The sequence below is a fragment of the Colossoma macropomum genome, unplaced genomic scaffold (genome assembly GCF_904425465.1).
Source record: "Colossoma macropomum unplaced genomic scaffold, Colossoma_macropomum, whole genome shotgun sequence".
NCBI lineage: Eukaryota > Metazoa > Chordata > Actinopteri > Characiformes > Serrasalmidae > Colossoma > Colossoma macropomum.
In genome coordinates, this window is record NW_023494799.1 from 39,552,262 (window position 1) to 39,566,570 (window position 14,309).

The 14,309-nt window shown below is 40.8% G+C and overlaps 1 protein-coding gene across 1 annotated transcript in view; it reads left to right on the top strand.

Annotated features, from left to right (window-relative positions):
- Positions 1 to 4,683: 4,683 nt before the first annotated feature.
- Positions 4,684 to 14,309, top strand: part of rras2 (RAS related 2) — a 54,132-nt gene continuing 44,506 nt past the window's right edge. The window contains exon 1 of the mRNA XM_036586165.1: positions 4,684 to 5,047. Coding sequence (XP_036442058.1) covers positions 4,946 to 5,047 — 102 coding nt within the window. The 5' untranslated portion in view covers positions 4,684 to 4,945. The remainder of the gene's footprint in view (positions 5,048 to 14,309) is intronic.

Below are 14,309 nucleotides of genomic sequence, written 5' to 3' on the forward strand. Positions count from 1 at the left end.
CCAGCACATCAGTCGCCCCACCACTTACTCAGGGGCTATATGGCATGTGATCTACTTGTGCTCCTCTGCTATGTAGCACTGTGTTGCTCGCCATGGCGTCTTTACACCGAGGATGAGTTCCACCCTCTCTGCCTAGGCAGCAGCTGCTTGAAGGCTGGCCGGTGTGGCAAGCTGCATGTGCCATCTCAGCCCTTCCGGCAGCAGCATATTCAGGAAGTGTTCCAGTGCTAATCTTCCTGTGCAGCCCCTTGAACACCAGGTATGCCTGTCGAACCATCGTGCTCAGCTCCGTCACCAGCATGCTTAACCGCTCTCCCTTTAGCCTCTGCCTCTCTGGGAGCAGTCGCCTGACCGACAGTGCCACTGGCACTTACCCGAAACGTCACTGGATGACTGTGGTCAACAACACTAGGTCATCATGTTGTTCCGATGGCAGATCCACAAGTACCTGTAGTGCTTTCCCTACTGAAACACAGGTGCATTGTGGTGATAAAATGTCTGAAAATGTCTTATTTTTACTTTTTTAACTAATTCTGAAAAGGTGGCCCACCAGACTCATAAAGCTGTGGTGAGAAACTGACCACTGATAAAGGACTAAAAAATGATGGATGGTGGAAAGATTGTGCAATCTAGAAGTGTATCTCCATGAATTAAACTATTCAAGACAATATTAATAGAGGTTTTATTTTTATTTATTTTATTTATATTTCAGGTTGTGTGCATTGCTGTGCAGTGGAAATTGTGTTATTTTTCATTTGTTGAACTCTGTAAACGGTGTTCAAAAAACTGAATTTGATTTTAAAAATTGTGCATTACTAAAATTTAGGAGTTGAGATTTTTGGGGCTTATTTTGTCTTATTTTTTATCTAAAATTGGGTTGAATCATATAGAGCCTAAAAGATATGTATGTTGTTACACCATAGTAACCATCACAGATCTGCAAACACATGAACAAACTGACTAACTTGCTGAAGACGTGTCTATGAATACATTTTGCATGAACCCTAGCACCATAATTATCCATGCAGCATTACAGAGTGGCTCACCATGAGTGTTAGAAGAACACTGAGGGGATCTACTTTGCCTTGCAAACATTCAGGTGCCTGACTGGCTAGGATGTTGCTTAGCATTGGTGGAAGGAACACTGTGGTTCATACCTCATTCATCAGTGAGCAGTTTCTGACCACAGCACCACTGCTAACAAGATATTATTTAGGTGGTTGACCATTTTCAGCCCAGCAGTGACGCTGACATGGTAGCTGCAGAGAAGTGCGTGGGATGCTGGTATTAGTGTATCAGGCCACAAAAGAGGTTTTGTACATACATCGCCATCACTGCTAGGTTGAGAGTGGCCTACCCCCCAAAAACATACAGCCAGGAAACTGGCCAGTGGTGAAGATCATCACATCACATAATCATTAAGAATCCCTAACAAATCCTGACCGCTATTAACTGATCTAGAGCCTAATAAATACTTGTGGTGCTAGCTAGCACTAGTGATGTAGCACTAACCACAATTGGTCATTATGTTTTTCTGCTAGGCAGCGAAAATAAAATCAAACCAAAACTCCCCCAAAGCACCTGTAGCCTTTCAAAATTTACTTCCACCTTCAACATCTGCAGAAGGGGGTTTCCTATTCTTTAAACCAGGAAATCTCACTTCAGAGACTCCTGCTGCACTGCTGTAAGAGGTGAGTACGCATGCTTACCACAGATGCGGCAATGGTTACATTCTTTTATTTTGGTTGGAGTGCCCCTTTAATAGCTGAGTGACAAATAAAGAGTGCAGCACAACATCAAAACGCATCCTATTCTTTTATTTCTAAATGAGCCTGAAATCATGAATACAGTTCATATCAGCTTCATTGTACTGTATTTACAGAGATGGGTCAAAAGTCAAATAAATTTATTTCAATGAAATAATGACTTCAGTACAAGTAAAAGTAGCTATTAAAACTTTTAATAGAAAAAAAAAATCATATTAAAAAATTACCATCAAATACTGAGAAACCTGCAGAAGTGCAGTGGATTTTCTTTATAAATCCTGCATCTATCAGCATGGGAATGTAGTTTGTTTGGCACTTTTCTTCTCTTTTTGGGCTCCTTCTGGTCTAAAATAAAAAGCTCAGGCTCGAAACTGAGAGGTGTGAGCAGCAGGAAAGCAGCCCAGGTGCTGAACCATGAGAACAGAGTGAAAATAAACCCAAAAAAGAAATTGGGAACTAAACGTGAAGATCTAAAATGGAACTCACAAAAAGTCCTTCCCTCACATACTGGAGTATAAGTGAAGGTAGCCTTTGAAAACAGTCAGAAAGGTACAAATCTAGGAGTGGACGACATTGTGGTCATCAAACACGCTCACAACACACGACATGTTTCAGGATATAATCTGTTTTTCTGAGGTTTGATAAGTTGGAACAGAAAACAGTGCAACATTTAAAAACTACTGTCAAAAAAAGTTTTGAATATAATGAATTTTAATGATTTAACGTTTCACATTTGCGTAATTGTGCTTTCTTTACAATGATACATGCACTACTGATCATATGTACAATATACTCAGCATACTGCGGAGTAATATGATGCAATTAATCACATTTTAGGCCAAACAAAACAATAAAACAAACAAAAACAGTGAAACAATTTCAGACATCAGGCAGCATATTTGTATCTATTTCATGTCAAAGTCTTCAGACGTCTGGTTCCTATCACCACCACTGTGAACTATTCTGAGGCAGTAAGTTTCTGTATTTCACACCAAACCACTTTAAATTACTTTGTTTACATCTTAATGTTTTAATTATGCAGGATATTTGAAAAATTTATGGAATGTCTTTTTAAGTACAAGTAAATGTAAACGGGCAAATGTAACTGCTGCTACCAGCCTCTAGGAGTTTCCATGAGTTCAATATCTGTCCCATTGCCTTTTTTAAAAGAAATGAAGTGATTGTTGTTGTTATGTTTATAAATATTTCTGTCCCATTACTTTTTTAAAGGCATATTTATAAAGTGACTGTTTTTGTTTTTTTCTTTCTGTGAAAATTGAAGGGATCTGTATTATAACTTAAAATAAAATGATTAAAATTAGCATTTAAATGATCATGAAAATACAATGTCTATATTCACCTTTAATATGGTGATTTTGAGCTGGTCCACCTCACTGACATTGAACTTCCCTATGAAATACATTTATAAAAATCTTCCAATGCCACCATGATTACAACGCTATTTTATTAATTTCCAATACAATTTTAAAAATGTTTTCTTTATTCATTTACTTAATTACATAGCAAAAGTACTTGGGTCCCACTTTTTATGCACATCCTGTTCCCCCTCGTGAAAACGGAACATTCCATTTATTATGATAATTACAGGAATTTTCATCATCTTATTGTTTTCTGCAGAAAGACCATGAAACAAATACTTATTCTCATTCTACTTCCTCGATTTACTCACAAAACATTGATTTGGCTGCATGTGTAAAGCCTGACCGTTCAACCCTGTGACCAAAATTGTTGTTAGAAAAAAGATTATATATTTATATTTTTTTATTTATGTATACTACATGGTTATTAGTAGCTGTCAAACTAACCACTTCTGCCTAAAATCACAACCTTGTTACCCAATTTACTTTAAACGAAAATGAAATGAAAATGCTTTAAAGATTTTAATGAAAATATTTTGATTAAAACAAATTTAAATTAGCTTCACTTCTCCTCTATTTTGTATATATATATATATATACACCAATCAGTCATAACATTCTGACCACCTCCTTGTTTCTACACTCATTGTCCATTTTATCAGCTCCACTTACTATATAGGTGCACTTTGTAGTTCTACAGTTACAGACTGTAGTCCATCTGTTTCTCTGATACTTTGTTAGCCCCCTTTTACCCTGTTCTTCAGTGGTCAGGACCCCCATGGACCCTCACAGAGCAGGTACTATTTGGGTGGTGGATCATTCTCAGCACTGCAGTGACACTGACATGGTGGTGGTGTGTTAGTGTGTGTTGTGCTGGTCTGAGTGGATCAGACACACACACACATATATATTTTACTGTACTAATGTCAGCTTAATCTGGAATATAATCTCTGTGAATATGTGTTCAACCCTGCTATCACTTTATCCTTGTTATTTAGTTATTTTTTAGTGAAAATAGTCATATATAAGTATAAGTCATATATAAGTATAAGTCATATATAAGTATAAGTCTATATATATATATAGAGAGAGAGAGATTTGTAATATTTATTTAAAAAGTTCATAAATATATAAACCTTTTATGTCTCCCTAAAAATTGGTAACAGGGCAGATTTTATAGTATCTGATTTGACAGCCTGGGATTGGAAAATAACATCTTTTGAAGGTTCATCACTTTATTTACTTTATCCAAAAACAAAAAGAAAAGAAGGACTTTTTTAAAGACATTCGAGGCCTAAACGGACTCTGTTCACTGACCCTGTTCACTGACCCTGTGCTGTGTATTTTCCACTGTTAGGGTCTGAGCTGTTGCTGCCAGGCTGATGCGACAGCGGGCTCAGTGAGAGATGAGAGAGGGTCGCTCTCTCTGTACGGGTTTTACCCCAAAACGCCGTTTTGTGGCTGAGTGCCCGAGGGCGGCCTCTAGCGTCGGCCATCTGTATCGGCCGGACCTCTCTCTCCTATCTTTTCCCCATCTTGCAGCACTCAGAGCTCACAGTGGCTGGCAGCGTAAGAGCAGAGGAGGGCGGACGGACCGAGGCGGCACCAGCGCTGAACGCACTCCGTGTGATCGTCGCCACTCTCCCTCCGCGGATTATTCGTCGACTCCGTCCTCCGTTTCTCCTTCCGCGCCGCGCTCTCTTCGTCCGAAGGCCTGTCACGCGCGGAGGAGCGGGTGTGCGCTCACTGGCGGTTCACACGGCGGCGTGCGTGTGTGTGTGAGTGTGTTTTTCTCCCCCCATGGCTGGCTGGAAGGACGGCTCCGTGCAGGAGAAGTATCGCCTGGTGGTGGTCGGAGGCGGCGGCGTCGGCAAGTCGGCGCTGACGATCCAGTTCATTCAGGTAAGCGGACGGTCAGGCGTCGTTCTCTCCGGCGGCGGTGTGAGGGAATGCGGGTGGTAGGGGCAGGAGCTGGAGCTGGAGGTGAAGGGGAGAAATGGGGGACCCCACGAGCTTAAAAAAGAAAGGGAGGGGGGTTCGGGAATTCGGCCGAGGCCTGCCGTCAGTGTAACGTTGTTTCTGCCTCCCCACAAACCCGAGAGCCGTTCATCGTAAGTTTGAAGTGGGGCGAACTTCATAGCTGTGAATGTGAACTGGGGAGCTCAGAGTTGCCTGTCTGGGGTGGGCAGCTCGGAAAGTGGCGACCACCGCCGGGCTGAGTTTCAGAAATTAGGCTTCTCGGTTACCTAATGGTTTGTGATGGTCTGTGGCTCAAGAATCACACAAGACCCAGCTACGACAGTCGTACACACACACACACACACACACTGTTGAGGTTGTAGACAGCCACAACGAAACATCTAGCAAAAATGAAGCAGAGCAAAGCGGAGTGTTCAAAATGTAGCTCGCAGAAGTTGCAGCAGTGCCTCCCTCTGTGGTCAGTCTGTGTTTTTAACAGCTGATCTCAGGACCACAAAAAGAGCATTCCGAGAATCTCGTGTCTCTCCTTATGTTTTTAGCCCGAGGCGACTCATCACCACTGTAAACTTCACTCAGGCGACGCGGATCACCAGTTCGCCCTGTGTCCGCGGGTCAGTTCCACACGAGATATGGACGGTCTGCAGTCAGTTTCAGCTGCTCCAGCGTGAAACGCGGCTTCTTACACTGTTACGACTTACAGTGAAACAAACGGCTGCTGAGAAACGGGAAAAGCTCACGTGAGAAAATCCGGTTGCACAAAAAGCTGACAGACCGTTAAAGCGGATAATATGGGGCGTCCTTCGTCACAGCCAGGCTGAATGCAACCTTTACACGTTCAGTTTTTAGTGTGTAGTTCTATGAAATTGTGTTAGGAAGAATAAACGTGTTTTTGGAGTGGTCGCAGCCAAATGGGACCCATTTGGTCCTTAGGCCGGATTTTAGCCTCTGAAATATCTGACATCAAGGTTAAACGGGAATTATGATTTCTCACCCAGTTTCTAGGTTATTCAGTGGTTGGGATGTAAGTGAAACCATTCAGAGTGGTTTGATTTGAAACCACTGAAGACAGACTTACCATCTCTTGATTTCTTTACAGTGGTGGAGAACCAGGGCTTGTGATGTCCACAGTGAATGTACGTGTCTTCTGAGTTTTCGTATTAATCTTAGTCATGATAGAATAGGGGTTAAACACTTTGTATGCAGTGTTAATAATGAAAAATCAGTGTTAAATCTGTGAAAAAAAGTTTTCTTTGGTAAATAATTTGCCTTTATATCTTGCTTGTGCGTCCCAGGACATCAAAATATGTGTTCTGAGTCATATTGCTGTCTCAGAACTATTGTAAAATCACCTTGGGCTTTAGGCAGCATTTGGGCCATTCTACAGAAACGTCCACTTTCCATAGGACTCCATAGGAGTCACTGGTGTCACCGATCCTCATTGGTGTTACACATAATAAAGGAACACCAGAGACATTTGAATAAAAATGCATTTTACAAAATAACTGCTACAGAGCATCAAACCACATGTTGTCAATCATGGAATATCCACTAAAATATGGAACTTAATCCATTTGTATTCTATTTTTTCACAATTACCTCAGAATAAAGTCACACCAGTGACTTCAGCTAAAAGCTTCATATGAAATCATGAGCTGAATGAGAAAATCTCTGATAACTGAAAGACACAGTGGACTCACCATGTGCTTTTCTTCATAGATCCTCAGAAAACAGGTAAAAGGAAGTCGAGTGATGTCATCGGTGTGACTTTTATTTCAAAATAGATTTTTTGTTACGCGGTAACACCAGTGACACAACTCCTGGGGACCACAACTTCATTATATATTTTATAATATTTATTTGTCATTTGTTTTCTTTATGTCATTTAAATCATATATTCCATAGTCATGTATAGATTATTGTAGTTAAAATTGCAAAAAAAACATGTTTTTTTCTTCAAAATATGGCCTCAGCCTTCACACATCACTGGGGGATGAGCTCTTCTGTGGTGCTTGGAATTCTATATGATTGATTTAAAAACCAATATTGCTAAATTGAGGCTCAAGAAGGTGTAATTATTAAAATAACTTATTGTTTTATCTTAAAATATAAATAAATTGTAACCCTAACATGTTTTTTAAGTGTAATATATCTGTAAACTCTAGGGACACAAAAATGGACGTTTCTGAAAAATGACCCATATTCATAAATAACCACATTCACGCAGTATCTTACTGTGAGGCAGCTTTTAGAGGCATTGAACTCTTCCAAAGTCTGGTTCCTGTAGTTACCGCTGTGAACAGTTCTGACTCATTAGATTTCTCTGGAACGGAGCGTTTCACACCAAACCACTCTGAGTGGCTTTATTTACGTCTTAACCATGTAATTTTGCAGAATTTTCTTGACATTGGTGGAATTCCCCTTTAATGGGAGCTGCTGTCTGACCTAAACTGTGCCTGTACTTTTTAAAGCTGAACCTCGAGGTTCTACTAGCCTCGTTGTCTGATGAGAACGAGCTGGGGCTCTTTGAGGAGCTACGACTCGCTGTAGTTGGAGGATTTTGAGAGAGCTAATTAAATACATGGCATAGAGATGACCAAGCAGGGTACAGGTTCCGAGGTGATCGTGTGTAAGTAGATAATCATTTACGCTCGTTCGATTTTATGTCTAAATGTGGATTAAGAGAGACGATCAAATGCTAAGCTCTGATATTCTAAACAAAAATCTAACTTTTGCTTGGCCCAAGTATATCACGGCTGTGCAGCTGTGCAGATTCATGTTTTCCTAATTTGCTGAAATGATAGCCTGAGCTCTTTAACCAGACGCAAATTATGACTGAGCCATAATCTGTGAACTGCTGAACGGTTTCGAGTTGTTAAAGTCATATTTTTCGACACTGCCGCATTGCCTTCATTCTGTTTTCATCTCCTCAACCCTGCATGTCCTTTGTCAGTACATAACTACGGCTGCAGAAAAAAATAAAAATGAGCTTAAAAATGACATTTGCTGGCACTGTAATCGGTTACTGGAGATCGGTGGTGGACGAAGCACACAGACCAGGTACTGGAGTCAAAGTAGAGACACCCAAGGTACAATATTACTCCAGTAAAAGTAGAAGTTCCTTCCTTTAGACCTCCACTTGAGTAAAAGTACTAAAGTATTTGCCTTCAAATGTACTTAAGTATCAAAAGTAAAAGTACTAAAAGATTAATTATGACTGATGTCCTATTATCATTTTTATAACAAGACTCGCTTCATTAACTCATTTTAGGTGAAAATACTCCAGTGTCTCTCTTGGTAAACCAGTCTTTTAATAGAATGTCATTAATTAGTGACGCTGATGTCTATTATAATTATCATAAGCACGAAACACTGAAGGCAAACAGTTTCCATCAGGTAGAACTGAGTGGCTCTGAAATCACTTTTTACAAACAAGCAAAGTTTCAGTTTAAGATTTATTTGCAAGTTTAAGTTGAATAAAAACTTTAAACTCAGATTCACAAATGAGTTTCCTTTACTAAACTGCGTCTGTAGGTCTCTGTTCATAAACATAAACTAGACAAAACTAATTTACTATAAAATGAAATGTGTTTGTATAAATTCAGAAAAAGACACGTCAGTCACAACTGCATATGAGTACATATTTCTATATTGTGGTCTGTTTACACAAAGTTAGGTTAGTTCATCATTTATGTTGAATAGACTCTCCCAAAATTTTACGCTGCTGCACTGATGTTGAACCGTGTGCTGCACTGGGTCGGTATGTCCAAAACAAGCTCAAAACTAAGTGCGCTGTGCCCTGATTGGTGGTCTTGCTTTGTGTTTCTTTTGTTTTGACATGTTACGTTTTTATACACACATAAACCAAAAGGAACGACAGATTTCTCATAATGTAGTGGAGTAAAAAGTCAGATATCTGACTTTGAAATGTAGTGGAGTGAAAGGAAAAAGTCGCCCAAAATGGAAAAACTTCAGTAAAGTACAGATAGAGGAAAAAACTAAGTACAGGAACAAATTACATTTACCACTGCAGGGATGAACTACAGGAACGCATTATGCCGCGAAACACCTCAAGCAGAGGGAAAAAGAAATCCGTTTGTGGGCTGTGTTTTGTGGAACCACGCTGGCGGATCAGGGCACGTGTGAAAACGAGAGTAGCCTCTGAACAACCTGTGAGTCCATGGAAAGAGCCTTCATCCTGTTCCAGTGTTTCTAGAAGTCTCTGCCAGAGAGAAAGCCACCCAGCTGGCTTTTGACTCCAGGCTTTCCCATTCAGCTGCGCTTTACGGGGGAGGCTCCATCTGAGTCATGTTGGGTTAATGGCCGTGGAGAAACCGGAATCTCTGGAAGAGGAAGTCCCTCCACTCCTGCTTATTCTCCAAGGGCCTCCTGGATGTGTTTGGGAAACTGGGAGCCTATGAACTGCACAGGCAGGGGAACATAGTGAGATGTACATGACTGCCTTATTAGATCATTTGGTTCAGAGTTCAGTGCTGCTTTCAGACGTGATGGATGCTTAGATAATGTACATTGACTGTAAGTTGCTTTATAGCTTTGAGATGTAAGCAGAACCATTCAGAGTGGTTTCATTTGAAATGGTGCATTGTAGAGAAACTCACTGACCCGGGTTTCTTTACACCGGCGCTGATATCAACCTGGGATCTCGATGTCTACAGCATCGTTCTGTTCACTATCGAAAATAACTAGTGAACCTGCACGTGTCTTCTTTGGGTATTATTTAGCTGTACCATGCCCTGCAAGTACAGCCGAATGCAAAAGTTTGGGTGATTACTGTTTATTTGCTGAATTTAACATGTTGGAAAAAAACATAAAATACATTTAATATTTCATCTTTTATTTTACTTCCAGTATGTTAAACTCTGCTGTATGCAAGTTTGTTCTCTGTAGAGAATGTTTTCATTTATTTTCTCTTAAATAATCAACAAAATGTTGTTTAAGCAGGGTTGTTCATACTTTTAGATGAAAGTTATAAAGTTTTAGATGAAAAATGTGATCTGAAAACAATCGTAAACATTTCATGTAATAGCGTCCTGTGATGAAGCTCTAAGAGGCATTAAATGCTTTGGATGTCTGGTTCCTATCACCAGCACTGCCACAAATTCTGACTCGGTACGTTTCTTTAGAATGGCACATTTCACTTAAAGAAAACTCTGAATAATTTTGTTTACATATTAATCATTTATTATGCAGTCATTATGACAAATCTGTGGAATTTTCTTTTAATAAGCAACAAACTCACACGCTGTCTCAAAATGCTGGGATTTCTGTGGTTGATGTTACCAAGAAACTTTGGCATTTGCGAACAGTCAGATAACAGAGTATGCTGCATATTTGTCCCCTCCATCACAGATGGCCAGAAAATGCCCCTTAAGTGGACAAATCCACACTGTAAGACAGATAACCAATGACTCATTATTTCACCCATTGTACTTGACTGACTGTACTTGAGTGGCCCACACTCTCATTTGTCACACACATTCATTCCTTTCTATATGGGTCACTTGAATGACTTCAACCAAAAAGCAGATTTGCACTGATAGGTAAGCTATAAGCAGCGGCCAGACAGCAGCCGAGTGGGTGACTCAATGCCGAACGATTGCATGGTGACATCACAGTGATGCAATCCAGACGGAAGAGCTGTGTAGCCTTCAGCCTGGCATCCGTAAGTGAGAAAATAGGATCTGTGACTCAACGTCAGGTCACTTTTTTTGACCCTGCTTTAAATGTCACATCAGAGTGATATTTCCAGGCCCCGGGGGGAAAAAGGCACATCCACGCTGATTCAGCAACGTGGCCAGTTTTAAACTTTTGGGGCTGAAACGTAAGAAAGAAATATCTTGTGATACAGTTTGTGGTTCCTATGGTGTATGAAATAAATCTTGATTCTAAAGGGCAAACTTTTATATCCTCATGCGCAACTTCTCTGAAATGGCACAGGCCTCCTGCTAGGCAGCGCAATTATAGGCTGATCTATTCTCTTTTTCAGGATCTTCTCCTTTAGCGCGTTTTCTCATCTGACAGAATGATTTCAGGCCTGTTTTTCTGCTGACCATTCCATGGCATGGTGCGGTTGGGGGGATGATCACATGCTAGCTAATATTAGTAGTTATCTCTAGTGCTCTGTATTTTTTTGTTTTTTTAATCTTTTTCTGGACGAGGTGACTCCCCGCAGTACTGTTTCCGTGTGAACGCACCCCGGCCAGACCCGGGGAGTCGTGTACGTGAGTGGATTAGCCTCCAGAGCACTCTGAGGGAGAGCAGGAGTGCTTTTACTCCCTCCAGCGTGAGGGGCTCATGGTGCATGGTTTTGATTACTGAAATGTGAGGTCATATCGAAGGAATGCTGTACTGGGCCGTTATTAAATAAATACAGATAAAGGATGTGGGGCAGTTCCTTTTGGCATGTAGAGCCAAGGTGCAGTATTGACCGAGCTGTGTGTGTCTTGGGGGGTTTGCGCGTGTGTGTTTTAGACTGTTTACGGTGGTCGAATGTGTGCTCAGAGACCTGAGGTGTGGATCTGTGGTGGTTGAAAAGAAATTCCTTTTCAGAAGGTTATCATGTCCACGGGTCGGGTGGCTAAATGCAGCCTGTGATGTCTGCGCTCTTCACAGCGCCTGTATTTAGACAGAGACGGCAACAGCTCTTCTAATCTGGCCTGATGATGCATCACATTGCGTACTACTGATAGCGAGGGCGAACAGCTCTATTACTATCTGAGCCAGGGATGCTCCATTTCCTGTGTGTCGGGGGAGGGAGGGGGGGTTGGGGTGGTGGGGGGGGGCTGTGATTTAAAGGACGCGGTCTGTGCCTTAAGTGCTAGCTCTGTTTGAGCGGATGGTTCCAGGCATGGAGCGTGAGAATGCGTGTGTTCGGAGGGGCCGCTGAGGCGGGCGATGAGGGAGCATTGTTGGTTTTTCCTCACCTGTTGATTTCTCACACTGTTGGCTCACTGTTTGAGCGTTGCTGTTCCGTTACCCTCCCTGATAGAAAAGTGAGGCCCTTTTAACTTTGTGCTCTTGTTTGAACAGTTCGCTCCCCCTTCTTCCTCTTATCCTCCTAAAGGCTACATCTTTGCACAACAACAACAAGTGGTCCGCAGTGGAATTCGCTCAGTTGAAGTCTGTATTAGTAGTAGGCCATTAGTATGTCCATACATGTGATCATCTTGTATAGATGCATGGATCATGTGTTTAAGTTACTCTTTTTTCAGCAGAAAACATGTACAGTATTTACAGCAGCTTGTCCTCCCTTCGCCTGTATTACAGCTTCCATTCTTTCCGAGAGACTTGCTTTCAGATTTTTGAAGAAACCCGCAGAGAGATTTTCCCCACCTCCAAAGTTCAGTCTTAGAAGTTGGTTGCATTCTCTGGTTCCTCTCACAATCCAGGTATTCCCAAACACATTCAGTAGTGTTGAGGTCTGGACTCTGGGGTGGCCAGTTCGTTGTTCTGTGAACACCAGCAGCTTCTTTGTTTGATTTGCAAATTTTCCTATTTCCTTTTCTCAGTAATGGCTTCTTGAGAGCTACACGTCCTTTCAGACCCACAGTGTTGGGTCATCTTCTCCCAGCGAAAGGATGGACGGAAACACCTGTAGATTTCTTTTCCAGACGTAAACAAGAGTGAAGCTTGATTTTCTCCCCTGTTTCCTACAGTTTCGATGCTCTGCCAGGTCTTACAGAGTTGTTAAGAGACCCGTTTATTCTGGAACTTAATAATATTTTTAATAAAGTTTATAATATTAACTCTTCCGGAAATGCCTGTTTTTCATGTATTTCCCTTTGAGCTGTCCCTTCCTTACACAAGTGGATCTTTGTATCTAATCTCCTCTGAAAAATGAAAATCTTAATAGTGTACTTAATTGTTTTTACTGTAAAGTAAATAAATGAAGGGTGGTCTCCGACTTTAGGACAGTACTGTACATATTGGTATCGGGCCGATATCAGCAGAGAACGATGGATTGGATGTCTGAGGGGAATCTGACCAAATCCCTCTGTATTTCGTCCTGTGTGGTAGTAGAGTTGGGTAGTTGAAGCATGACAGCCTGCTATTTAGATGCTTTCAGATTGAAGGGAATTCAATTAAAAATAACTCATTATAAAGCTTAGTTGTTTTTGATGTTTATTAGCCGATACTCAAAGTTTCGGTGTTGGTATCAGAAGGAGAAAGTGGTATTGTGGCATCTGTAATGTAGCCGTTTGTTTTCTGTGGTAAATATGCACATCATTTTGAATTGATTTCATACTGTAGCTTTCTGACACTACAGTTGTACCTGAGGAGCTGTTGGAACATCTCCCTATTTGGGTCCAGATAGTACCACTTAAGTGTAAGAAGATATTTGTATTGATGATCTTGGACATTAAAAGGGGTATTTTTTTTTTTTTTGCATCCGCTCATAATAAGAAGCCTTACAGGAACTTGCTGTCCTACGTCTGAACCACCGTCTCAAGACCGTGTTGTTTTCTGTGCGCTGTATTGACTGATGTTCGCTGTGGAGTCATGTTTCTTCCTATAGTATGATAGTAGGTCTGTGCTTTTCAGCACATCAGGAACACAATAAGGACAGCTTTGAAAGTGCAGGCTGGGAGGCAGCTGATGGCAGCAGGCCAAATGAGGTCAAGAGAGCTTGGAAAACTGCATTCCTGTGGGCGTCTCTGAATATTTTGATTTTTCCATATAGTGGTGGGTGATAAAAATAGTAAACCTTAAAATATTATTAGCATTTTTTGAGTTTTTTCTAAGGTTGTGTAAGTACTAGGGGTGTAACGATTCACAAAATTCAGAGTTTGATTCTATGTGATACAGTGGGGTTTCAGTTCAATGCGCTTCTCTATACTGCAGGTCTAAGGAGTGGCTAAAAATAAATGCACAAGTGTATCTTCTTAATGTTTCCTTTTTGAGTTTATTAGAGCATTTGGCTTTGTAAAAATACAATTTTTAAACAAAAGCTCTGTTTTGTAGTGCTTTACACACAACAAGATACACTGTGTTGTTATATCTCTAAATGGTACAACCACATGTGAAAAATACTAACCTGTATACAGTGATATACAATGAGTACAGTGATCTGTATTCAGTGTTTCACATAATTTACTGCATTAAATGCAATTAAACAGGCCTGATTATCCTCTCTTTGTAATAAATGTTCAGTTAATATTCTTCAGAT